This window comes from Penicillium concentricum (assembly GCF_028827145.1).
Source record: "Penicillium concentricum strain IBT 3081 chromosome Unknown utg000001l_segment0_segment0, whole genome shotgun sequence".
NCBI lineage: Eukaryota > Fungi > Ascomycota > Eurotiomycetes > Eurotiales > Aspergillaceae > Penicillium > Penicillium concentricum.
In genome coordinates, this window is record NW_026622754.1 from 1,803,635 (window position 1) to 1,829,548 (window position 25,914).

A 25,914-nucleotide genomic window follows, 5' to 3' on the forward strand; every position below is an offset into this window, starting at 1 on the left:
AGAACATGGAAAATCAGTCAAAGGGTCGTAAACGTTGCGTTCTGGCTGTCGTTAAATAACATTCAAAAAAGGAAGAGTTAAAAAGCAAATAAACCACACCTACGAGTCAGTAGCACACCATGATCTAGTGTACCATGACCTCAGGCTGGGGCTGGTGAGTTGGCTTGGCAGCATCGTCCTTGTGTTCTGTGTCATCGCCCATCTCGACATCATCGTCACCATCACCACCCTCTTCCTCGTCAAGGTCATCCTCATCGTCGTCACTCTCCGCCTCAAGATCTTCACTCTCGGCATCGGAGATCTCTTCTTCATCATCCTCCTTGCCAGCAGGAGCCTCAGTGCCTTCCATCTCATGGTCATCGCCCTCGGCGGGCTTGTTGGTATCCTCGAGCTCCTTGAGCAGCGCAGCCTCGAGCTCACGCTCCTCAGCACCGTACGCTCCACTGTCATCATCGAGACCATCGGCCTCAGGCTGGTCAGGCGGGTACTCTGCGGGGGCAGAGTCATCAGAGTCCCTATGGAGGAAAAAAAGGTAAACAAAAGTCCCACTAGGTATGTAAACAAACAAAACAAGGGATCTCACCATTTGATGGCGAAGCGGGTCACTCGAGGCTTCTCGGCGAGGACATTGCGGCGAATACGTTCAATAACGGGCTTCGCAGGGGGCTCGGCTGCCAGCTCTTCACTGTCATACTCGTTGTTCACGTAGTAGCCAACCCGGACGAACTCTCGGCCGTCGTAGCTGCAGGTGAGCAGGATGACGGTGACGCCGAGCATCTCGGAAGTGGGAATGCGCTTGACATCAGGTGCGTCGGCCTCGAAGATGAACTTGTTCACTCCGACCGGGATGGGTCCAACGAGGAGGGAATCGAGTTCTTGGTCATACTCGGAGCTGTGAAAGTTAGCCTCTGCAGGATTGGTAGGAAACAGTGAGTATTGGGAGGGTCGACGTACGAAGTGGCGGATCCGACATAGGTGAGTTTCCATTCCAAATCTGAAAGAACGTGTTAGAAGACTCGACTGGAAATATGGGAGAACAACCCAATGCTCACCCTTCTGGAGCTGCTCGAGGCACTCGAAGGTGATTTCGAATTGGTAAGAGGCGGTGAAAGGAGCCGGGTTGTTGAGGTTTTTCACTCCGAGGAGTGAGACGACGGACATTGTGATAAGATAGAGTATGTACGGAGGATTAAATAGATGAAGAGGTAAAAGTGGAAGATTGTATGAACAAGGAAGAAGGAGAAATTAGAAAAAGTAAGAGAAATCAACAGGTCCACAAGAATGCAGTTTACTCTCAACCCCTCTAGCTCAATGCGAGGAGCCCATCGATCGACGCGCCTTTCGCGTCCCTCGCATTTGTCCTCACCGCCCGCACGTGACCTCAATTTCACTACCCGGGCAACCTGCATCAGCTTTGCTCTTCTCCATCTGAGCTATTTGCTATCAGATACATTGCGGCTGAGGGTTATCTCGTCAAAAGTGGCTGTGTTCCACCTTAACCCTTGACCCTCGGAAGATTTGTCTTCATTTTACATCCGATATCACACCGCGCAAACCCTGCTTCGGCTTGCGCCTGCACTTTTGACTTTCCTAGCTACTTTTCTTTGACTTTGCGGTTATCGCATTTATCCTCCCACCATGGCGGACGATGAAGCCGAAACTGCCTTCTTCCAGGCTCAAGCCTTGAATACCGATTCCCAATCCCCCACTGAGGAGCAGGAAGGTGATAACTCAGACGCAGAATCAGATGACTATGACCCCTCACTGGCATTGGGGGATCAGTACTCAGCCTCCTTTCCCGAGTCCAAGCAGCCTGATGCTGGCCCCACTGAAGCATCTCCCTCGGATGAAATCGAAGATGCCGTCCCCAACCCGACCGTCGCCTCAGACGCAGATGTCGCCTCAGACGTAGACGCAGACGCTGGCCAGACCAGTGACTCCCCCGACCCTTCTCAGAACGCCTCACGTGCTGAGTCGTCGACCCCCGTGCCAGCATCTGCTGCTGAGACACAGCCCAAGGCCAGAACAATTGGGGGATTTGAAGTTGATGATGATGAGGATGACGAGGGTGATGCGGAGTATGAGCCGCCGGCTGTACTTGGGGGTGAAGATGCCAATGCTATGCCTGTGACCATGTCTGAAGATCCCAGCTCAGGAAATGCAATGCAAAACACTTCCCCTGATGTATCATCACACCAAGCTGAGCAGGGACCTGCCAGTGGATCAGATGTTGCCAATAGTTCTTATTCTCCTGTTCCTGTTCCTAATATTGATCCCTCTTCTGTTCCTGGCCAATCGCACTGGGCTGCGCAAGACTTGCAATCCGCACCCATGCAGAACAGTTCTGTTCCTACTTCTGTACCTGATTCTCCTGCCTCGAAGGGTCGTCTGGCCCATGACCGTGTGGGCATGCTGGAAGACCGGATTCGAGAGGATCCCCGAGGTGATATCCCTGCTTGGTTGGAGTTAATTGCCGAGCACAGAGGCCGCAGCAGACTAGACAGCGCACGAGACACCTATGAGCGGTTCTTGAAGCTGTTCCCCATGGCGGTAAGCCTAACTTTGCTCCCTTCCTTTGTGCTTTCTTTTCTCTATCGGCAAGGTACAAGATTGCTAATGAGATATATCTCAGGCCGATCAATGGGTGGCTTATGCCAGCATGGAGTCTGAGCTCAATGAATTCTTCCGCTTGGAGCAGATCTTCAACCGAACTCTCCTGGCGACCCCCAGCGTTCAGCTCTGGTCTGTCTACCTTGATTACATCCGTCGTCGTAATCCCTTGACAACAGATGAGGCAAGAAAGACCATTTCATCGGCATATGATATGGCCATTCAATATGTCGGGATGGACAAGGATTCCGGAAATATCTGGACAGACTACATTGAGTTCATCCGTTCTGGGCCAGGCGTCGTCGGTGGATCTGGGTGGCAGGATCAACAAAAGATGGACCTACTGCGAAAGGCCTACCAACGAGCCATTGGCGTGCCGACTCAAGCCGTCAATACGCTCTGGAAGGAGTATGATCAATTCGAGATGAATCTAAACAAGCTCACGGTAAGCTGGACAGTACTTGAATCCAACTAGCTTATCCTAATATTTTCTATCAGGGCCGCAAATTCCTTCAAGAACATTCGCCATCCTACATGACTGCGCGCAGCTCATACACCGAATTGCAAAACATCACGCGCGATCTGATTCGCACTTCGCTTCCACCGATGCCTCCTGTTCCGGGTTCTGAAGGTGACGTTGAATTCTCGGCACAAGTAGATATCTGGAAGCGCTGGATCGCATGGGAAAAAGAAGATCCTCTGGTACTGAAAGAGGAAGACCCTGCTGCTTACAAGTCACGCGTGGTGTACTTCTACAAACAAGCACTCATGGCACTGACCTTCTTGCCCGAAATGTGGTTTGATGCAGCTGAGTTCTGCTTCTTGAACGACATGGAGGATGCTGGCACCGAGTTCTTGAAAAATGGAATTGATGCAAACCCAGAGAGTTGTCTGCTGACATTCAAACGCGCGGACCGACTGGAGGTTACCTCGGATTCGGAACAGGATTCCGCCAAGCGCGCTGCCAAAGTCCGGGAACCATATGACAAGTTGCTTAATGCACTTTACGAGTTGATCAATAAAGCTCGCGACCAGGAAACCCAGGATGTTTCACGCATTGAAGCTTATTTCACTCCACAAAATGTCGAAAGTCAACCTCAAAATGAGGATGAAGAGGATCCTGAAGCCAAAGAAAGAGAAGCCGCCAAGATGGCACAGATTGATGCGGTCCGGAAGGCCCATTCTGTTCAGATCAACATTATCTCCAAGACCGTCTCCTTCGCATGGATCTCTCTCATGCGTTCGATGCGTCGAATCCAAGGCAAGGGAAAGCCAGGAGAGGTGGCTGGTTCTCGCCAAATCTTTGCCGAAGCCCGGAAACGAGGCCGGATTACCAGCGATGTTTATATCGCGAGTGCTCTGATGGAGTATCATTGCTACAAAGACCCTGCGGCCACCAAGATCTTCGAGAGAGGTGCAAAATTATTCCCAGAGGATGAGCACTTTGCGCTCGAATACTTGAGACATCTGCTCGACATTAATGATACCATCAGTAAGTCGACCATCCCATATTTCTCTGAGAGACTTGCTAACCACCACAAAAGATGCCAGAGCCGTGTTTGAGACAACCGTCAGGAAATTGACATCCAACCCGGAGAATGTGCACAAGGCTAAGCCCATCTTTTCCTTCCTCCACGAGTATGAATCTCGCTATGGTGACCTCACCCAAGTGATCAACTTGGAGAACCGCATGCGCGAACTATACCCGGAGGATCCTGCTCTGGACCAATTCGCCAACCGTTACTCCGACTCCACCTTTGATCCTACATCGGTGCAACTGATCTTGTCACCATCCCAGACACGGCCAAAGACCAACATGGCAGGAATCTCTGCGGAATCCCACGGTTCTCCCATGGCCAGATATATGGATACTTCTCTCAATTCACCTAAGAGACCCTACCCCACTGATGATTATGACGAAGACTCCGGTCGCCCACGAAAGTTTGTTCGCGCTGAGTCGCCAATGAAGAGCGCGCAAGCTCGGCGTCTCGACCAGCCGAAACGAGTACAACAGTTGAACGGCCAAAACACCTCATACAGACCCCAAGGATCCCCAGCCCCTCTCCCTCGTGAAGTGGTGAACCTCTTGAGCATCCTGCCTTCTGCGGCTGCCTACAACATCACCCGCCTTTCCCCCGAAAAAACCATAGACCTTCTTCGTCACGTTGAGATTCCTTCCGACATCTCCCAAATACAGATCCCGCAAGCTGCACATGGACCAGGCGGAGGCCAAACCCCGGGAATGAACCCTTACGGTGGCTACCGTTGAGCCCGTGGTTGTTCGTTTCCCTCTGAGGACCACCATTATTCCACTTGCAGTGTAAAATCCCTTGCTCTCTGCTTTTGCAATTCATTTCCCCGGCGCGCAAAATATCCCGATTTGTCTTTGAGAACTTGATGGCTCAGCTCTTTTTTTCCTGGGGGTATTTCATGAAAACATGGTCGGGGCATACGCGGTTCAGAGCCCTCTTTGCATCTTCCATCGGCGTTGATCTATCTGGCATTTTTTTTATTATCTTTTTTTCGAATAGGGCCACTGGCCACCAATATTTGCTTGCTGGTTGGGCCGCTCCAACCATACTTTGTACAGAGCCAAATAAGCAGATAATCTCAAATAAATTAACCAAGCACTCTACGCACTCAATTTGTAGATTCTTGACTTTCTAGGTAATGAGTTCATTCTGGAGTAAATGAGACCCATGTACTCCTTTGACCATAGTTCTTATATCCATATGGCTGCATCCAGAGGGGACAGGACACATGCCTGGAGGCTCTATAAACGACTTTAACTATAAGGTTAAACCCAAGGCTTCCATAAGTGGGGCATATACGGAAACAGGGGTAGTGGGGCCCTACGTCATTGTATATGTAGGAAATGTCCTTTATCTTACATTGCATAGCTATCTCGTGTGGATGATGGACTGCGTTACATGCTCTCTAAAAATTTGAGATACTCTCAGGTGTGGGGATTCTGCTAGGGTAGGTTGGGCCTGACTGCCGATCGATATTCTTGGAAGGGATGCAGCGGTTTCTATTCTAAAGCAATTTCCAATCCATCACACTTGCCCTAAGATCTGGCGATATGGGAATAATTCTGATTGTTGCCTCAATTCGAATCCACAGACCCGACTATGCATCGTATTCCAGGCTGTGCTCCATGACACCCCGACTCAAAGTGCCCTCAGCCGTTTCGAGGGCTCCCCGTCGGGATACTGTTCTTGATGGAAGTCGATCACACATCCATGGGGGTTATCTCTGAGATTCCCATCACAGCAGCTAAACGTAAAGCACTCTGGAAAGTCCTCGCGCATTTCATCGGTGTCCACGTCAAACTCATCCCAATTGTCCTCATAAAGCTCGTCGCCAGTGGGCTCATTTTTGTCTATCATAAGATTAGCATATTGCGCATACCGAATCGCGGCCTCGCAGTCATACTGGGATGGTATCGACAGGTTTTCTCCGTGTTGGTCGTGACATCGAATTCCTTCTCGCAATTGACACAAAACGCGTAGCGTGAGACTAGTCTCTTATTGCTGTCGGAGTTCGCTTTGGAATCGGTGGTCATCGCTAGCAGTTGATGCTCGGCTTCTTTGCGGGCTTCATCGTTTTTCGCGCAGATGGATTTGAGAACCGCGCGTACAGTTTGATCGGACGTGTCGTTGATCGCGCGATCGAGGACCGAGGCCTCAAGCACTTCGTTTGCAACTGGCATGATGGTCTGTCTTATGTTGGTTGAGTTCGTGGGTGCCAGCTCGGGTAGACTCCCTCAATTGAGTTACTTAGTCGGGAAGACACCTGGTTTTTTTTATCTTCGGTTCGTTGATTTCCTATCTATTATTGAAGAACATGATTTTGGATAAATTCCAAACATAATTATCTTTTGTATGGAAATCCGATATAAAAGGTACCTCAAGAGATTTGCAATTAGGGTGCTGTCTATTCCTGACATTCTCCTTAACCTTCCATCAATCGCCTGTGATTCGCGCTTAGGGTTCACCCGTAATATTGCGGTCCCCGTCAATCCCAGGCTCGGGCCCATCTTTTTTTGCTTTTATCCATTATACCTATTACGACAGGGATCTGGTCTATTCCAACATTCTTTTTAGGTCCAGTCGACGAAGTCAACCCAACATATATTTCGCTTTCTTTGGTGTTGAACGCGTTGGTCTAGTCGACGTCTGGCCCAAGCATAGGAACTTCTACTGATCATTAAGCTGCCAAAGCCAACGTCTTAGTTTTCTATTCAGATATGAGATTGCAGCCTAGCATGCGGAATAGTAGGGATGTATATCAAAAGACTTGCAACCCGAGAAAAGGGAAAAGACCACTGGAGCATATCATCGAAAATTTCGGGAGTAGGAACCCGAACTGATATTTACACTACATGCCCACCGTCGTTTGACGTACCAGCTGGATTCTTGCATCCCCAAGCTGTCTTGTAACAATCCGCTCTAGATTACATACCCGGACCCTACTGTAGGGTACATAGACCCAATCATTAAATCCAGGTCATTTTATTTTTGACTTTGTAAACCAATATATTGGTTTAACCTAACCATATAATGCGAAACCGCGACCGAAGTGAGCACTGGGTATCAAAAATGCTAGAGTCGAATTATATAGAAGAGTTTATCTATTTCTCACTTTGATCGCACTTTGGTCGCACTTTCGTCGCACTTCATATTTGAAAGCCTGCTCCTTGCTCAAAGTAGATCACGTCTGCCCGGAAGCACAACCCTTATCGAACCTGAATAGTATGATTTCATGTATGTACTGCTTTATGGACAATGGCGAGGCGATGCCAAACTGCAACACAAGCAAGGGGGCTCTATATAGAATCAAATTGAAAGATATAAAAGTATGTATAAGCCCGGGAAACTACTGATATGTCTATCCTCCGTTTGCCGACGAAGTTGACAGCTAAGCAGACTCAATCGGGGCGTTGTATAGAGTAGAATTAGTCCGTTTACTCCACGTTTTCATTCCGACTGGCTGTTTGCTCTTTACCCGGGAGGGCATGCCCTTTCGTCAACCTTTATCTGACTTACTAGCCAATCGCCTAGGCTAGATACTACCCATACAATTTCGTCATGCAGAGCACTGCCATCAAAGTATGGAATTCCATTTCCATGACAAATTTACCTACATATGGGGCACCATAGTAAAACGGTGACAATGATTTAGATCACTCGTTATACCTAATTATTATTCAATGAGCACGGGATATTTAACGGAGAGAGTGTATAATAGATCTAATACCTAATTTTAACTTGAAAATATTTAAACAACACGCCGTCGTGTAAATTTGGTGAGAAACCTAGAGGTGAATATTGGTATTTTTATTGTCAATGTGTATAGTGGACATGGGTTGTCAACAGATGTTTGACTTTTGACACCACGTGAATGTCTTCGGATCTCAACTGAAAGTGCGAGATATCTCAGAGCTGGGATACATAATATTCCTGGGCAGACCGTTATATACTCAATTATGTTCAGCTCACATAGGTCGGACTTGGCGTTATATATGATAGTTTATTGGTTTTTAGTAATCGTTTCACACCAGCCAGGCGGAGCACCGTAGTATAAGTAGGTAGGTATCCCAAAGGGGGCTGTTAGAGTGGCTAGTGACGTGCTGATCTAATTAGGACCCTTTGGCACTACCTAGGTAGTTATTAGAGTAGAGTGTCTCCCATAAGTGCGTTATGCGTGCCACTCTATACACAGGATGTAGCTCTTGTATATCTAAACTGAAAGTGCGAGATATCCGAGTGTCGGGGTACATAATATTACTAGGTAGTCCCTAGTATTGACAAGTACCTAACCCTCACATAGGTAGGACTTTGACTAGTATTAAAAAGGCAACTACACACCCTTCACGGCGCCTTCCCTATGCGGCACTTCTACACTCTACTTTACCTATAAAAGGCCTTCCCTCGTTTTCTTTCCTTCTTCCTTCTCTCTTCATTACCTTTGACCTTGCTTGTCTTGAGCACTTCGGGTCCCTGCAGCTACCTGCATACTCATACGCTGAAGACATTCATCAATTTGACGTTAAACGCGTCTACCTTGCTGTGTGATCACCCCGATATCCTTTTTACGCCGTCACCTTTGGCTCAGTCAAGACTTCGACTCTGTAAGTGATACTTCCTATACTGCTTGCCCTCCCCCGAGTTAAAGCGAAGCGGAAACGAATGGTGTCCGCTTCACTTTATGTCGCTAAGCAGTACTACTACTCTGCTGTCACAAGAACCTCAGTTTGTTTCATCTGTCTTACTTTATGATTTTGCATCTGTCTAATGAACTAAAAGGAACCGAAAGAAGTAAAAAAAAGCCTTGACTAACCAGTGGGGATTTAATAGGAGCGTCAATCCACCATGGCTCCGAAAAAGGCCATGAAACCCCCAACTGAGGATGATGAGGAGCGTAGGGCTCGCTCTGACCACCGCTATGCATCATCGAAGCCTCAATCGACCCCCACATCTGCTTCTGCTACGAAGTCTTCTTCAAAGCCTCCTCACTCCTCTTCATCCTCTCGTCAACCCAAGCTCAGCCTTGAGCTCCCCCTACGTCCTTCTGCCTCTGTGGCAAAGCCTCTGGATCCACGCCAGGTTAAAGAGCTGCGCGACCACAAGGCAAAATTGGAAGATGAAGCCAAGCGCAAAAAAGAAGCAGAAAGTACTGCTTGGATGCGCCGAACCAGATATGATCCCAACGCGACCGAACAGCGAAAGCCTAAGAGCACTGGCTCCAGTAGCAGTGACTCTCCCATCCGTCGAGTTGAGACACCTCCGGAATTTCCGCCCAACTGGACCGCGGAAGAAAAGGCCAACTATGAACGCCTTGCAAGAGAAGGCGTGAAAGTGGCAGTTTTTGAGCAACACAGACTCGACCAAGAAAACGTTGTCCGACACCAAGACTACATGACAGTTGCCTGGGATGGCTGCAAGAATATTGACATTCCCTGGCACCGATTCAAAGTCAGGCCTTCTTCTGTAAGTTTGCGACTGATGATTCACAATGACACTGCATTTTTGCTGACCCTTTTCTTCTCCTAGGCTGCCCCAGAAGAGACTCAAATTCAGCGCCGTGTTGGCTACAACTCCTCCGGCAAAGAGATCGAGGTTATGATGAACGCATACCCGATCACTTCATTCCCAGACAAAGCCGTTTATCAGTACGAGGTGAGTGTTTTAGCCCCCGGTCAATGCCACTATTCGCTCATCCATCACTAGATCAATATTCTCCACGGAGACCAAAACGAGACCGACAGACGTGTCCTCAGAAAATGCTGGAACAGTGAGACCCGAAAGGCACACATTCCTGATGGTATCTGGGATGGTGGCAGAATTTGCTGGTAAGGATATAATCTTTCTGTTTGCTGCTATATGTTTCCTAATATGTGTTATTGCAGGTCGCTGCGCAACTTTGATGACTGGAATGAGGTTATCGACATCAAGGGCGACTTGACCCGAGACATCAAGACTCTTGCTACTGTCGATGAGTTCAGAAGGAACCCTGCTTTCAGAATGTCCGTCATTCAAAAGCGAAAGATCAATCTGTCCGTGATCAACTCCTGGCTGCAAACCCGCCGTGATCTAGATCAACTCGTGATTGAATCTCTGAGTAAGTGCCCCCTTATTTCGCGTATTCCTCTGTTTTCGATTCATCAGGCTGATAATGACAGGCTTCCTTGACCATTTGCTCCGTGAATGGCCCACCAAACAGTTTGCTGCAATCAAGCGGGCCTTTTTCTTCGACAAGCTTGGAGATGACGAGGAGCTGAAGCAGGAGTTTTACCAGCCGCTCGCCAATATGGGTGCTTCCGTTTACCGAGGTATCTACCAAGCAATCAAGCCGACTCCTGTAAGACCCCATTTGCTGATTCAAATCAATAATTAGAAAGCTGACGTTGAATTATAGCAAGGTCTGATCCTCAACGTTGATGTCGCTCACTGCGTCTTCTTCTCTCGTATCAGTCTTATGGGATATATGATGAATGTGAACGGCTGGAACGATAAGTCGACCCTGGTGAAGAATCTCCAGTCAACTCGCGACGAGTATGGTGGTACAAAGGAATCAAAGTGGTTCGCACAGGTGAACAAGAAAATCCAGGGTCTTCGAGTGGCACCCAACTACGAGGGTTGCCCTTTCAAGATGAAGAGTTTCATTGTCAAGGGCCTGATTCATGCAAAGCCAAAAGAATTCTTCATCGACTACTACGACAAGGCCACTGGGAAATCGACTCGAATTCACCTCGAAGAATACTTTATGAAACGGTACAACATCCGGCTTGAATATCCCAATATGCTCTTGGTCGAGATGCAAAAGGAAGATGTCCATTACCCAGCCGAGTTCTTGGTCATCAAAGGCCTTCAGAGATACCGCTACAAGCTTACCGATGTGCAGGCAGCACAGATGATTCAATGGTGTGCAACCAGGCCTCCGAAACGTTTGGCCAATGCTCGCCAGTCCAAGGAACTTCTCCAGCACAAGAATGATCCGATTCTAAAGCTTTACGGCATGAAGATCAGTGAACAAATGATCAAGACAAAGGCTCGCCTACTCCCAAGCCCCGAGATTCAATTTGGAGGCAACCGCAAACACAACCCTCAGCATTCGGGAAGTTGGGATCTTCGCGGTAAGAAGTTTTACAAACCCAATGAAAAGGCCCTTCAGGCTTGGGGTGTCGGGTTCTTTTCCGGACATCGAAAGTCAATCAGCCAGGACCAGACTCTCAGCTGGGTTGAGCAATTCGTGAAGATGTACAAAAGCATGGGTGGTGAGGTGACTGGCCGACCAGTTGTCAAGGGATTGAGTGAAGACGTTGGCACCAGTGTCAAAAAGCTGTACGATGCGATCGCGGCACAGAACCAGAAAGAGCCCCAGCTCATGGTGTTTATCGTTCCCGACAAGGATTCTTGGGTCTATCTTCGCCTCAAGAAGTCTGCCGACTGCCGATACGGCACTCCCTCTCAAGTGCTCCAATCTGCACACTGCATTGCCAATAGACCTCAATATCACGCGAATGTTCTCATGAAGGTCAATGCAAAGCTTGGTGGCATCACTGCTCGAGCTGTCCCCAAATCAAAGAATACAGGTCTACGCCCAGGCTCCATGATCATTGGGGCAGATGTCACTCACCCAATGATGGGTGTGTGGACCCCGTCGCTGGCAGCCATGTCGGTTTCGGCAAATTCCACCGCAACTCGCTACATGGGTGGATGCGAGACCAATGGCGATCGAATTGAGATTATCCGAGACAAGGTGGTTGAGTACATCTTGCACCCCATGGTTGCCGAGTGGAAAGCGACTGTTGGGGCTGGCAAGGCTCCTGAGTACGTCTACTATTTCCGCGACGGTGTGTCTGCGTCCGAGTATCAGCGAATTCTTTCAGAGGAGGTCCCTGCGATCCGCTTTGCCATTGCACATGCGTGTGGTCAGGCGATCTGGAGTGGCAAGATGTGTGTCGTGGTTGCCAACAAGCGCCATCATCTTCGAGCGTTCCCTGACCCCAAGAATCGCGCGGCTGCGGACCCCCACGGCGGCCCCCTGCCAGGCACTCTTATTGATCGGGATGTGACTAGCCCACACGATTGGGACTTCCTACTATACACGCACATTGCTCTGCAGGGAACCCCCCGCCCAGTCCACTACCATGTCCTGCTGGATGAGATGGGCCTCAAGCCTAATGACCTTGAGGGCATGATCAATGATCATTGTTACCAGTACATCCGCTCGACAACCTCCGTGTCTGTTCACCCTGCCATCTATTATGCCCACTTGATTTCGGTTCGTGCTCGCCACCACGAGGACGTTCCTATTACCTCTGGCCCACAGAGTGGCCCTGAGGTGAAAATGACCAACCCAAAGCCCAAGGAGCCCCGAGCCAAGAGGTTGCTTCCCATTGAAGGCACCTCAAACAAGCTCGCTCTGGGTATGTGGTACGTCTAATTCAACTGTAACATTTCTATGGTTGTCGACAAAATTCATTTTGTTCGCTCCATCACGGTGCGGGTTCCCTTTTCAGAGATTTGTCTTATGACTTTTCTACCTGCCCACTACCTGCCCACTACCTTGCGTATTACTCTATGGTTTCTTTTATGTTTTTGATTGACGGAATTTCGATTGCATCACTTTTGTGATGCTGCTCTTCACCATGGCTTGATCTGAGAGGTAGGGTTGCAGTGGCTGTTGTTCACAAGGACGACTGTGCCGGCTGTAGACTCGAGGCTGGTCTCGCAGTTCTGAATGGGTCATATTTTATTCTGTTTGTAGCTTAGTCGACTTTGTTTTTCGTTTTACCGTTACACACTGCTTGATCTGGCGGTTGCTACAAATGTGCTGTTGTTTCTGAAACAACTTCGCTGATTTTGTGTATACCGAAGGCCGGTCTTCAGCCCTGGAGTTCATGATGAACTAGTTTCCTATTCCCTTACCATGTTGTTAACCCAGAAAATATTAAAAAAGGTCCATTCGGGATCCCCCATTGTCTTGTGCAATTTAATAGATTAGTATTTAGTTTATTTCTACTTTGATATTGGGAAAAAGTATTGACTGCTAAGAGCGAGATATAAGCCACTCGAGAATGGATCTGAATTGAATAAATTTGAATAGGTATTCTGCTAAGAAATAAGAAATCCCATCAAGGGACGTTATGATACAAAGAGACTAAAATGGGGAATTATCCACTTGCCTTTCAAGCTGCGGACAGAAAAAGAAGGGAAAAAAAGCACGAAAAACCAGTAAAATACAAGGACTGGATTATGTATCGGAAATGGAGTGTCAAAGATACAGTTTCCCAATAATTCAAATATTAGACGCTGGCTCCTATTGCTGCTCGCTCCCTGTTCGTCAATTGTACCGTGGCAAAAGGACACAAAAGTCTGTCTGGTTGTGTCGTGAGACATAGCGGATATGGAAGGAATGAAAATGCAGCCAGGTATGCGGAAGTAAAGCACATGCGCAAGAGAAGGAGAGTTGAAGGAAAATATAGGGCTATGTTGGTAGTCACCATAGACCTACCTGACCTTGATCACGCTCCGTTGGTCATGAATTCACCGCCATCACCGAGGCCGGTTTCCTCGGTCTTCATATTGGCATTTGTTGCTGGGTCACCAGTCGTTTGGTCGCCTTCACCATCGGGGTTGAAGTTAGGCATTTCAAGGGCCACGCCGCTGTTCTTCTTGGATTTTTTCTTACTTGGCTCTGCGCCGCCAGATTTGGATGCCATCGGTGGAGCGGCTCGTTTCTGTGGACTGGATGTAAGACCAGAGAGACTAGACTGAGGGATTTTGCCAGAGGCTGGGAGACGGGGTTTGATCGGCATGGGCCGTTGCTTAGGGGGCAGCTCCAAGTCTTCCACAAGAGGTTCATCATTATTTGCGTCAAGCTTGCCCTTGAAGAACTCCCGCAGGAGTCCAATCTGGCGAGGTAAGTTGTCCGTTGAGATGCGTGGATATGGGGGCGGAGGGGCGAAAAGAGTAACGGTCGGTGAAACACTCGTGCTTTGCGGATTGGCCGCATTGAACATCCGATTTTGAAGCAGATGTAAGGGCACACTGAGCGTAGAAAGGCCAAACTCCCGGTCTAAGCCCAATTCTTTGAAACCGAAGAAATCCTCGTCAATATCTTCAGCAAAGTCACCACCGACAAACTGTTCACTGCCATCGGCAAATGCGTTTGAGCCGTCTTCGCCGCCTTCAAGGGCGGGTCGAAGAAGTTCCGTCAGGAGTGACCTGAGTCGATCATTAGCAGTGGTGAGCTTGGTACCCAGGCGATCCACATCGTCCTTGATATAGCACTCCAGCTCATCTATGTGGATCCCAACGGTAGACAAGGTGTGCAGAACAATTTCAGATGGAGTGTATGGAGATTTCCATTCGGCGGCTGAAGGTGTAACTTCCTGTGACTCGGTAGTAGGGACCTTTGGTGTTTCCATATAAGACTTGAAGGTGGAGCCCAGCTTATGGAAAAAGTCGGCGGCAATATCTGTAACCGCCTCAAGAGCAGAAGGCTGGTATTCCTCAAAGCCAGTATGATAGAAAATTTTAGCCACTGAGCGCTGCAACGCTGCCCTACAGGTCCAGGGGGCAATGACAGGGCCATTGTCATTCATGACATGTGGTTCGATGTCTTGCTCCATAAATGGCTCGGGTTGATATTTTTGGAACTGATTTTGGTACATCTAGAGAGAGGTTAGCTGAGAACTCGGGTCATAATATAGTAATGGGCTCGCTTACCTGAGATTGAAGCTGCATCTGCTTGACAATGCCAATCTTCGAGCAGATCTTGCGGGTTTCTTGCATTTGTCGCATGTTCGAGTTCATCTTGCGGGTCAAATTGCTTTCCGGTTGGATGAATTGACCTTTTGGAAGCATCCAGAGGAACTCTTCAGAGGCATCAACAACATTTCCTTGCGCGTCTTCCTTCCAGAGTAGCCGCTCAGGGAGATCAGGAACACCGGACATGACATCATAATAATAAGGCAGCATCTGGTCTTCTTCCACCTCAATGCCTTCTGCAAGGCTCTCGCCTGCGGCCTCAGGTTCCATGGCTTGAGAGTCCCCATCGCGAGACTTGTCAGCTTCGATGGTAGCTTGCTTCTGGTGTCTAAGCCATCGGCGCATACCAGCTTTACTTCTGAGTAAAGCGGGTTCTTCAGAGTTGAGCTTGTCTCCCCGGAGGAGACGATGGCGCTCCGCCGCAACACGCGCTCTATCTTTCTTTGTGACCTGCTTCCACACCTTGTATTCGGGGTCTTCCGGTTCTACGCCGCCGGAAACCGACATAGCACTGAGCGCAGTGGTCGACGTACTCGGACCGTCCATATCCATCGCATCATCCTGGCTCGCTGCAGGTATCGCTCCTGGACCAGCAGGGTCAGACGGCGTGTTGGATCCAGGAGGTGGTGTGGAAAATCCATTTTGACTAGCTTCACCTGCCGCGTCCGAATCTGCGCGAGCTGGCGCGGTTGGCTGAGTGCTGGGGGCCCTGGCGGGACCCTCGGAGCCACTGGGAGTATTGCGGGAAGGAGCCGTGCCTTTCTTGGAAGACTTTTTGCCAGGAGCCTTTCTACCTCGCGAGGACATGATGGGTTCGTCATCACTCTCCTCAGCACCATCGTTATCGGCAAGCTGGAGTCGACGCTCTTCCGCCTCAACTTCGGCACGGTCCCTGATGACGATATCTGGAATGAGAGGGACAAGCTTCTCCGTCTCCTTGCGCATGTAAAGTGCGTGCTTCCGCAGAGGATGTTCGGTGTTCGTATTATATTTCAAGCAATTCGCCCAAATGAGGGTGAGGTCATCGACAAAATCTTGCTTGGATCTATACTGCAAGCCTTTCAGCTTTTTGGTCATTGATCCAAGGTCCATCGGGTGCTTGATAACTAGTGGGAAGTTAGTAGACCAAACATATAATTGCGGCGAAAGGGCTGCTTACTCGTATGATAGTCCGGCGCATCGCGTTTGTTGACGCGAGTCAAAAAGGCAGTTGAATGTTCTGTCATAGCCTTGAGCTCACTGAGGACCTTTTCCGCAGCTTCATAGAGCTCTTCCTGGCCGACCTTGTCTTCGTTCGCCCATTTGCTGCGGTTCTTGCGAACCTCACTCAGCAAGCTCCGCAGCTCAGCATCCGATGCCTGCACCCGGTCTCGCTTCTTGTCAATTCGTGCAATAAGGTTTTTCAGAGTCAAACTGGATGCGCCCAGGTTGGTATTACTCAAGGAACTATAGCCATTGGAAGCCCCCGAGACATTGTTGCCGCCCATGTTAGCTTGGCCGGATATCTCTGCCTCCACTTGTCTTTCGGACTCTTCCAAGCGCTGTTGATCAAGCATGGCATCTCGATCATTCTCAAGGGTGTAGAATAGAGTGTGGAAACTTCTTCTGGCAGCCTCTTCCGTTGCTTTCTTGTCTTCCTCGAGTTGCTTCCGGAGATCCTCCATTGTCTCCTTCTTGGGCTCCTTAAGTCCATCTGCATTGGTGGACATCGAGGTATCGGGACGGGGTGGTAATAGCGCGGCACCACTAGGATCCTGCAACGCAGCGGCGGACTTGGTTCTCAGAGGTGATTCGGCAGCATCGTCCATTTCCTCGTCTTCGTCATCATCATCGTAGTCATCGTAATCATCGTCATCGAGCTTTCGGGCAGTCTTGCGTGGGGCGGTGGAAGGGGGTGGCGCATCGTCGACGCGTTCGGGTTGATCTTCGGACGGCTCAGTAGTTTCCCCAGCCGCAGGGTTATCGTCCGAATATCGTCCAGAGAACAGCGCACTTATTTTCGCCTCACTGCGGCGATACAATTCACGGAATTGAGCAATGCGCGGGTCCTCTTCGGGCACGATATCGGCTTCGGATGTCGAGCTGGGGTTCGGTCCTTCGGCGCCAACAGAGCCGCGTATTTGTGGCGTCCGGGAGCCAGATAAAGTCTTCACTAAGCCATTGACTGGTCGGGGAGAGTCCTGAAGGTCATCTGGGGGCCGAATATTGCCCAGAGGCCAGGCGTTGTGGCCGAGCGACATGCTCGCTCCAAAACCCCGGTTCTGGGGCGGGCGAGACTCGATTCTCCGCGATTAGGATTACGGGCCGATCGGACGCGACACAGGGGTCGGAGAAGGGACAAAAGGCATAGAGATAGAAAACACCCCCGGCAAAATTGACTGAAGATGTCGGAACGGCAAAAAATGATAGCGTGGGGGAGAGGTTTGATGAAGAAGGTCCGGGGGAGCTTCATAGGAAGTTTCTCTGTGACGGGGGTGAAGTACAGGGCATGAAGGCGGAGTCAACCGGCAGATTTGATCTCATTGTCACTCTTTTGACTTGCGATCAATTGCTATTGTTCACATCTTGACTTATTTTCAATATATTCTTCTATCTTCTCTTAAGCTTACTGGTGGATTTGTCTGTTCTATATCAAATTCCACTTTGTTGTTGTGAACATCCCCATTGCTCCGCATATGACGCAGGCACCAGTTGGGGCCGAACTCCTCCACATTTGACAGCTCTCCCGAAGACTGGACAATCACCTTCCAAGAGTTCCAGCCAAAAGCTTCTTCTCACTTTTCCCTGACCTGTTTCTCGATCATGCGCATCCGCTACCCTTTCGCAGGTAAGCTTTGGGGAACTATTCTCGATCCGGCGATCTCCCCAACTAACCGCCTCAGGTGCCTTCATCTTCCTGCTCTTCTTAGCTGGCTACATCGGTCTTCTTCCACACAGTGCCTCTTCAACGATACCAACACAGCTACAACCCAATGACAAGTTCCTCCATCTCGTTATCTTTTTCTTGCTCTCGATAACCTTTTACTGGGTCTTGGACACTACCCGTCGGCGCACGCTACACGTGACACTCGTGGTCTGCACATTAGGGCTGGGTGTTGGCTCTGAAGTTGTGCAGGGTTTCCTTCCAAATGGACGAGACTTTGATCTATTCGATATTGTCGCCAATGTTGTCGGTAGTGTAGGCGCTATTGGACTGTGCAGCTGGTACCACCGGCGCATGATGGAACGTCGCCGACAAAGTCGGTATGGCGTGATGGAGGATGGCACTGAGGATGTTGAGCTCGGTGGTGTCGGGAGTTCCCGTCGCGGTTCAGAAGCGATGGGCCCGCAGGAATCCGGTGTCATGAGTCTTGAGCAGGAGGTCGACAACTGGGACGAGAATGCAGTTGATACTTGGGATGCGGCCGAAGGGCAGAGTCCCGAGCGAGAGGCTGCTCCTCCCAGTTATAATGAGACTGGCTCTGTCGGTAGCCCATCGGCTGCAATCCCTGCTGTGGCAAAGCGTATTGATTAAGGCTACTTCTAACCGCAGCGAGTCGTGTACTTTGTGCCTCGGAAAGGAGAAGCCATGCGCTGCATTCAAATGTTGTTTTGCTATACTCTCTGTTCTTATGATGATGTATTTCATGTCTAGGTCTCACGTCGGTATGATACCAATCTCGATTTTTGTGCTCAGCAATGCTGCGTTTATGTTTTGTTGATTTGTTTATATTGTTATATTATGCCTTGATGGAGATGAACGATCTTCTATAGGCAAGCGCATGGTTATTCTAAGGTGATAGGCAAAGAGTGCAAGGCGTTTCTCGTTATTTCCAACGGATTGTACAATGACGTGGATTTACCAGGGATATGTGGGAGGTGCTACATAGCCATGAAGAAAATGCTAATACCCAAGTCTGATCTCCAAAAGAAAACCTATGATAGAAATGGTTACTAGGTGAAAGTAGAATGTCTCAGACCAGTCGGCAACGCGTACAATATCACCAATTGGCTAATATACAGTGACTCGAGGTCGAGACTGACAATGCTAGTCAATAAGCAATATAACTACATCCAAGATAACCAAAGTAACAAAACGGGGGGTATTTCAACAAGAAAGAAAAAAATGTATAGCAGGGGGTTGGAAAGCATAATTCAGAAACGCAAATTCAAAATCAAATAAACACCGGATGCCATGAAGGGATGCAACATAAACATAAACCTCACGTCCAAAGTTCGTAACCACAGGGACGAAAAGCTCAAGATTGAGCGGGCGTCAATTCATTATCAGAAGGAAGCTCCGGTGTACCGGACCGACTTCTCGGCGTATGAGCGCGATCTGGGACAGCTTCCAACTCGGGCTTGGAAGTTGGCAAGTAATCTGCCTGGTCATTCAACTTGGCGATTTTCGCAGAGCGTTCCTCGCTGCCGTCAGGCGAGTCCATGTTCCAGTCTGTAATCTTGCCCAGCTTCCGATCGGTTTGTTCTCGGAGCACTTCGTAGATAAATTGCATCTGCATCTCGTTATAGACCATCATCATCCGTTGCTGGCGCATCTGATCGACACAGTCGAAGACAGGGTCGATATCTCGATTTTCCATATCCAACAGATGTCCTGACTCCAGCTCGCATAGCAAATGGTCAAGGGCGATGAAAGTTCCTGTCCGACCAACCCCTGCACTGCAGTGAACGATTCGCGGATTATCCGGGCTGGATTTGGATGCTGACAACTTGATCAAGTCGAGAAGGGCTTGGCGATCGCTGCCTTCGGGTTTAGAGTAATCAGCCCAGCCAGCGAAAAGGAAATGCCAGACAATCTTTGACTCCGAACCGATGGCCAGTTCGAGTTTGCGGATTTCAGATCGTGATGTGGCGTCGAAGGTTGATTCTAATAAGGTAACCCTACCCAAGACACCGGGTTCTGTTTGCTCACTCTCAACGAAGAAAACGTCCGACTCATCCGCCGATAGTACCATCGAAGCCTCCTCTGTCCCCAATGGGAAGTATTGAGCGCACTTTTCCCGGCCCGCTTCAAAAGTCTGAGTAAGCATCACAATCACGCCGACCTCCTGGCTTTCATGGAAGACCATGTGCCAAAAGTCCGCAATATGTCCCGGTTTGGGGCCCTGGTTAATGGTAAGCAAATCATATATTATGATTTAGAATGCGCAAACCTACCTGGGTCGCGATATATTTCCTTGTTTCCCGTGTCACCGAGTCTTCCAGTCTGATCGGAGATGCGTTGATAAAATCACACTCGCCCTCGGGCACCCGCAGATGGATCCGACAATTTGCCCACGCCTGGACATTATAATATCGATTCCTCTCTTTAACTCTTGGATCTGTCTCTAAGGCCCAGCGATGTGAGAGATCACTGGTTTGCAAACCCTCGGCCACTCGTGCGCGCTGAATCCATTCCAGATCCTCAAACTTATCATGGATCTCTGCATAAGGAAGCGGTCAGTCACATTCCACGTGCAGGTTGTATTCTCCGATAGGCGTTTTATGCACCCCTCACTCACCCGAGACAGATTGACACAGGAACGGCGGAACATCTTCCGTATTCCCAGCTTCCAGCTTGGGGTTGTCCAGATCCGCACCAAGTATATCGAGGCCCGCATCGTCATTCTCGGGCAGTCCGCGTTTGGTCGCCTGGACACTGGTGTCGATCTTGATAGTCGGCGCCATCTTGGCGACCGCGATCCGTTGAAATGCTCGGACTTTACCGATGACACCGCGCGCTTTCCTCGAGACGGATTTGGCTTTGGAATGTTTTTTGTGCGGGGCAGATCCGAATGAAGGAGACGGCGAACGAGACGGATCGGTCCTGATGCTATCAAAATCCGCAGACACTGATGTTATCTGCAGTGATGACAGATCGGGACAGCTATAGAAGCTGTCCCGGGAAGACGTGTCCAGGGCCAGATTTTTTGAGGATCGCGGGGGTTGGGCGTCGAGGAAGTGGAGGAGAGCGTCGCAATAAAACCCTATAGGTTACAAGGCCGTTTACTCCCGAGTTCACCTGACAAGTTAAAAAGCGCCCAAGGCAAAAATGAAAAGTCAAAGAGAATGAGAAGAGTAAAAAAAAAAAGAAAAAAATCAAGTTGAAGCGGGCTAAAAGGAGAGAAAGTGGAGGGGCGAGAAACAAAACATCCCGAGGTCTCCGAGTACTTTATAGTATAAGTTATATATAGTTATAAAAGATCTAACTAATATGAAGTCAGAAAACATTTGAATTTATGTTTTCATCTTTGTTTAGTGCTATTTTAGGGCTTGATAATTGGCTTGCCACCTAAATTCAGCTGCTTGCGGTCTCCCACATCCTATTAATATTTAAATGTATACAACATAAAGAAGTTGTAAATGTTGATAGAAACGGTCTAGGATCTGATCTATTCTATTTTACCCCTTTATGACTTTGTATCACTTGATTTTCTATACTCTTTTCTAGCGGGGAAAGCCGAAGTACTCTGTTTATTCTCTTTCTTTCTTTCCACTCTTTCTACTCTTTCTACTCTCTTTCTACTCTTCTACTCTCTACTCATATTCTCTCTATTTCTTTCTACCTTCCAATATCCCTCGGTCTCGGATGCCGCCCTCTTATGTTGACAGGTGTTGAGCACCGGTTCGCATACGTCAACAAACCCAGAAATGGTCTCCCAAGCTCAGATCGTTGATCGCACAACCCAAAGCACGGCTTCCCTCGTGTCGCGTCCGAGCAGACGACATCGTTCCGGTCGTTCACACCATGGCGGCTCCTCGCATTCCTCCTCGAACGATTTCCCCATCTTCACCTATACAGGTGACACCGAGGTCGTGATTCGCGCCGGATCGCAGGAAAAGCGTTATCTCCTCCACCGATTGATATTGTCACAATGCTCGGGCTTCTTTGAGGCGAGCACCAATGAGGAATGGTCGCGGCAGATGGCTTTGGCTCCGTCCAAGCCGGACGGGACGTTGTCGCGACTGAGCGAGGACGATGATTTGTCCAACGGGTCAACACTGGCACCCTCTGATAACGGTGGACTCTCGACGCGGCCAGGAGAAAAGAGACGTTGGCGGTATGAACTTGACTGGGAGAATCGCGCCGAGGATGAAGAGGCGATTCTGGTCCAAAAGGTAGGCCTTGCGCCGGCGCGTCGCATAATCTCATCTTTACGAACAATGCTAATGTCGCGTGTCGAAACAGCAACCAACCTACGCCCCCATGTTCAGTGGCGATGGTGACCAAGCTGCTTTTCCCCCGACGATGACCAAACCATCCAACGCCCAGGCAGGCTTCTTTCGATCTATGGCGAACCTAGCAGGAATGCAGTCGGTAGCCCACTTACCGCAGACGGGGGAGCACGCTGTCGCCGTGGATCCCTTAATACGTGACTATGACAATCTACTACGAATCTTTTACAATCATGCCCCCATTATCAACAGTGTCAATATCGCCTCGGCATATACAGAGTGCAAATCCCTCCTCGCGTTAGCGGATATGTACGACGCGCTTCCGGTGACAGGGCCCCGCGTTGACCACCACCTCCTCGGCTTTGGATCTCGTCTATTCAAACAAATAGCCAAATACCCACCCAGCTACCTGAAGCTGGGATATCTCGCCCGCAGCCGGGTGATCTTCTCCGAAGCCTTGATCCACGTCGTCGGCCAGTGGCCCGCCGCTCTACCAAGTTTGCGAAGCGGCTCCTACGCGCCTCTACCAGACTCACTCCTAGATCTGATCGAAGACAAAGTAGAAGATCTTGACGAGCTCAAAGCTCGCGTTGAATCCAAGCTCTTGCGTCTATCCCTAACTACCTCGCGCGGCGAACGTGTCGGCCCCTCAAACGCATACCTAGACTGGCTCGCCGTATGTCTATTCCGCCAATGGCTGATAGAAAGCACCACACCACCACCAGCTCCCATCCTCAAAAACTCGGGCCCAAACGATGGTCCCACCCAGCCTACCGCGTCAGCGTCACACCCGACAGCAACGCCGCGATCAACCACCTCTCCAGACCCGTCTGCGCGCATCTATAGATTGATCGGCTCCTCTTCCGCGCAGGCATACCTGCCCCACGAAGAGCTAAAGCGCTTCCTTAAACTCCATCCTACATCCTCTGCCGGCTCGCTTTACACGCGCGAGACCCTGAAACGTTTCGAGCGCAAGATGGACGAGATGAAACGGCTGGCACGGGATATCGTCAAGCCACTCATGCGTAATTTCCTCGAGTTGGAGCTGAAAAGTCCGGATCAAGCAACCACTGGCACCGCTGGTCCCCGTGAGAATATTCCGGTGGGGTTGCCATATCTGACATGCACCCGTGTTGAAGAGATAGATCTACCTTGGAAATGAGCCGGACAACTTCTTGGGATCTATCTATTTGGCTTACATGCTGTCCCTAATCGTCATGTTTTTGAATATCTCTGTCCTACTCGGAGTTTTCGAGAGCGTTTGGTTGTTTCTTTTTTTTATTTGCGCCTTTCCTCAGGCTGCTGGTCTTGTCTGACGAAAGAGACCGGATTGTACTCTTGTCTCTGTGATTTGCAATGATGTGATGTATACTTGATTTATATTTTGTTCCTGATTCATGTGTTCACGATGTCATGAATGGCTCTGCCTCTGATTTGTTCTGTTCTGTTTTTATTTAATATTCTGCTCTATCCTGTCCTCAATAAGGCACGGGTCGGAGGTTTTAAGACCTCATTTTTGTCTATGTTTTAGAGATACCAAAAAATCACACGCAATGCTATGCAAGATTCACGAAGATAACCACATATCCTTATGTTACAGGTAGCTCAATGAAGCAGACTCGTGATATATGAAGTATATGTCTACCACTTATCTAAAAAGTACATAATATACAGTATCTCCACGACGAGAGCGAGAGCAATCAGCCCTTTCATCTAGCTCCGCCCAATGACCTCCATCCCATCCATCCAAGGCCGCAAAACCTCAGGAATAACAACAACACCCCGCTCAGCATCCCACCCATTCTCCAAAATCGCAGCCAACACACGCGGAACAGCCATAGCAGTCCCATTAACCGTATGCGGGAACCTTGACTCCTTAGCGCCACCGCCACGCACTCTCGCCGCCAACCGACGACTCTGGTAATCCGTGCAAATAGAAGCAGAAGTAACCTCACCCCAAGCCGACTCCAGATGATGAATTTCAGGATCAACCGGCGTAGCAGTACTCGACGCGCGCAGACGAGACGGGAACAGCGCCTCGATATCCCGCTTACGGGTCGCGCTAGCCCCCAGATCCCCACTCGGCATCTCCAGCACACGACACGGCAGATGCAGCGCGGTCAGGATCTCCGTCTGCATTTCCAGCAACTCGTTGAACATATCGTCCGAGCTCGGTACGGCCCCGTCCACGTTATCCGTCCAGCCGAACAGCTCGACCTTGGTGAACTCGTGCACGCGGTACAGGCCCTTCGTGTCGACGCCACGGGAACCCGCCTCGGCACGGTAGCAGCGGCTCGCGCCGACGAGCTTAATCGGTAGCTCGGAGGCGTTGATGTCGCGTCCGGCGTACATGGCCGCTAGAGGGATCTCGGCGGTGCCGGTTAGCGAGCGTTGGGGTTTGGTGTTTTTATCGCGCTCGTTCTGCTCGATGGACCAGATCTGCTGCTCGTTGTGCTGGTCACGCGGCTGGAACCCGCATGCTTCGGCGATGTAGGAGTAGACGATTGAGGGCGGTGCGACGGTTTTCCAGCCTCGGCGGCGGGCTGTGCTTAGCGCGTACTGGACAAGTGCTTGTTCTAGCATTGCGCCTTCGTTTATCAGGAAGTACCAGCCCCATCCTGTTGTTGTGGCTGAGCTGGCGAAGTCGAGGAGGTTCAGCTCTGTGCCGATTGCAACGTGGGACCGGGCTTGCAGCTCGGTTTGGGATTGGTGGGTCCAGGAGGGGGTTCTTCGGGGTTGAAGTTGATGTATTGTACGAGAGTTGGGTCGTGTCCGATGGGTGTGAATTGGGAGGAGAGGTTTGGGAGAGCGAGGGCTAGTCGGTTGATCTCTTCGGTGCAGGTTGCTTTGCGTTCTGTCATGGACTGTGAGTCGTCCTTTAGGCGCTGGGCTTCTGACTTGAGTTCGGCCAGTCCCTCGCTTGGACTTGGGCTCTTCTCATTCGTGTTTCCATCTGCATCTTGCCGAGTCGCAATGTGTAGTTTGGCGATGGTCTTTTCTAGTTGCTTGATGCGGGATCGAGGGGTTTTCAGGTCATGATCGAGTTGTCTAGCCTCCTCTGATAATTGTTGAATTTTCGACGGATACCCGGCGTGACCTGCATAGTTGCGATCTATGCAGTTCTGTGCGTAGAGGTCGGCATTTTGGCGGATGTGTTTGACGTCCGGCGTGGGCTTCGGAGCTGTTGCGGGTCGCAAAATGTCTCGATTGCGTCGGGCGGAGGAGAAATTGCGCAGAGATGCTTTCAATCCATTTGAATGCCTGCAATTGAAGCAGACGTATGATGTGAGTGCCATTGGAGTTGGAGAGAAAGAAGAGAAGAGGGAACAGGCCATAAGTGGATAGTGGATCACCCGCCTTAACCCTTTTTGGAGATCTGCATATCCTCCAGAGTATGCAACACCATTATCGTCAATGAAATTTACTGGGCTTGAAATCAGTAATTTGATATATGTCGATAAATAATACACTTAAGGGTGCTCATCGCGAAAATGTACGAAGACAGACATACCGGGGCGTCACGTACCAAGAGCCAGGAAGCTCCGAGTAGACGACATCTATCCAAATCTCACACGATCATACTCATTGCATGTCTGTCAGGAATGAAGACCGGTCAGAAGATGAGCGTTCTCTATCTACCGTCCTTCAGGCAATGACCATGCAGATTCCCACTACGTTGATGACAAGTTGATCAACGTCGAGATCCATCGACCGGACAAGACTGGGCTGTTCTCCGCAGAGCTATAGCAATACTCCCAGATTATCCTTCAAATCTAGAGCATCCTCCAGGTTCTATCATAGGAGTCAGGTCCTTCCGCGACACGTCCACAACTTGAGGTTCATCCTCAACGAAAAGGCCATGCCACCG

At 49.7% G+C, this 25,914-nt stretch overlaps 9 protein-coding genes across 9 annotated transcripts; 4 read left to right on the forward strand and 5 right to left on the reverse strand.

Moving 5' to 3' along the window:
* Positions 1 to 124: 124 nt before the first annotated feature.
* Positions 125 to 1,161, reverse strand: asf1 (nucleosome assembly factor ASF1; the record flags this gene model as incomplete). The annotated part of the gene is made up of 4 exons (XM_056718411.1): positions 125 to 515; positions 584 to 892; positions 955 to 994; positions 1,053 to 1,161. 4 exons carry the CDS (start codon positions 1,159 to 1,161, stop codon positions 125 to 127), a joined length of 849 nt encoding a protein of 282 aa, XP_056582546.1.
* Positions 1,162 to 1,638: 477 nt separating this feature from the next.
* On the forward strand, positions 1,639 to 4,879 carry rna14 (cleavage polyadenylation factor subunit RNA14; the record flags this gene model as incomplete). Its single annotated transcript, XM_056718412.1, has 4 exons — positions 1,639 to 2,550; positions 2,633 to 3,055; positions 3,109 to 4,102; positions 4,155 to 4,879. 4 exons carry the CDS (start codon positions 1,639 to 1,641, stop codon positions 4,877 to 4,879), a joined length of 3,054 nt encoding a protein of 1,017 aa, XP_056582547.1.
* A 901-nt stretch (positions 4,880 to 5,780) lies between these two features.
* Positions 5,781 to 6,322, reverse strand: N7517_000683 (uncharacterized protein; the record flags this gene model as incomplete). Its single annotated transcript, XM_056718413.1, has 2 exons — positions 5,781 to 5,992; positions 6,046 to 6,322. The coding sequence occupies 2 exons, from the start codon at positions 6,320 to 6,322 to the stop codon at positions 5,781 to 5,783; spliced, it is 489 nt and encodes a 162-aa protein (XP_056582548.1).
* A 2,662-nt stretch (positions 6,323 to 8,984) lies between these two features.
* Positions 8,985 to 12,561, forward strand: N7517_000684 (putative eukaryotic translation initiation factor eIF-2C4; the record flags this gene model as incomplete). Its single annotated transcript, XM_056718414.1, has 6 exons — positions 8,985 to 9,602; positions 9,666 to 9,791; positions 9,843 to 9,964; positions 10,022 to 10,233; positions 10,295 to 10,473; positions 10,531 to 12,561. The coding sequence occupies 6 exons, from the start codon at positions 8,985 to 8,987 to the stop codon at positions 12,559 to 12,561; spliced, it is 3,288 nt and encodes a 1,095-aa protein (XP_056582549.1).
* Positions 12,562 to 13,642: 1,081 nt separating this feature from the next.
* Positions 13,643 to 17,131, reverse strand: N7517_000685 (SAGA histone acetyltransferase complex subunit SPT7; the record flags this gene model as incomplete). The annotated part of the gene is made up of 3 exons (XM_056718415.1): positions 13,643 to 14,794; positions 14,850 to 15,997; positions 16,051 to 17,131. 3 exons carry the CDS (start codon positions 17,129 to 17,131, stop codon positions 13,643 to 13,645), a joined length of 3,381 nt encoding a protein of 1,126 aa, XP_056582550.1.
* Positions 17,132 to 17,693: 562 nt separating this feature from the next.
* Positions 17,694 to 18,405, forward strand: N7517_000686 (VanZ family protein; the record flags this gene model as incomplete). Its single annotated transcript, XM_056718416.1, has 2 exons — positions 17,694 to 17,718; positions 17,774 to 18,405. 2 exons carry the CDS (start codon positions 17,694 to 17,696, stop codon positions 18,403 to 18,405), a joined length of 657 nt encoding a protein of 218 aa, XP_056582551.1.
* Positions 18,406 to 19,129: 724 nt separating this feature from the next.
* On the reverse strand, positions 19,130 to 20,558 carry ptpB (tyrosine protein phosphatase PTP1; the record flags this gene model as incomplete). Its single annotated transcript, XM_056718417.1, has 3 exons — positions 19,130 to 19,996; positions 20,049 to 20,314; positions 20,393 to 20,558. The coding sequence occupies 3 exons, from the start codon at positions 20,556 to 20,558 to the stop codon at positions 19,130 to 19,132; spliced, it is 1,299 nt and encodes a 432-aa protein (XP_056582552.1).
* Positions 20,559 to 21,521: 963 nt separating this feature from the next.
* Positions 21,522 to 23,208, forward strand: N7517_000688 (uncharacterized protein; the record flags this gene model as incomplete). The annotated part of the gene is made up of 2 exons (XM_056718418.1): positions 21,522 to 21,989; positions 22,060 to 23,208. 2 exons carry the CDS (start codon positions 21,522 to 21,524, stop codon positions 23,206 to 23,208), a joined length of 1,617 nt encoding a protein of 538 aa, XP_056582553.1.
* Positions 23,209 to 23,759: 551 nt separating this feature from the next.
* On the reverse strand, positions 23,760 to 25,342 carry N7517_000689 (putative serine--tRNA ligase DIA4; the record flags this gene model as incomplete). The annotated part of the gene is made up of 2 exons (XM_056718419.1): positions 23,760 to 24,740; positions 24,803 to 25,342. The coding sequence occupies 2 exons, from the start codon at positions 25,340 to 25,342 to the stop codon at positions 23,760 to 23,762; spliced, it is 1,521 nt and encodes a 506-aa protein (XP_056582554.1).
* Positions 25,343 to 25,914: the final 572 nt, after the last annotated feature.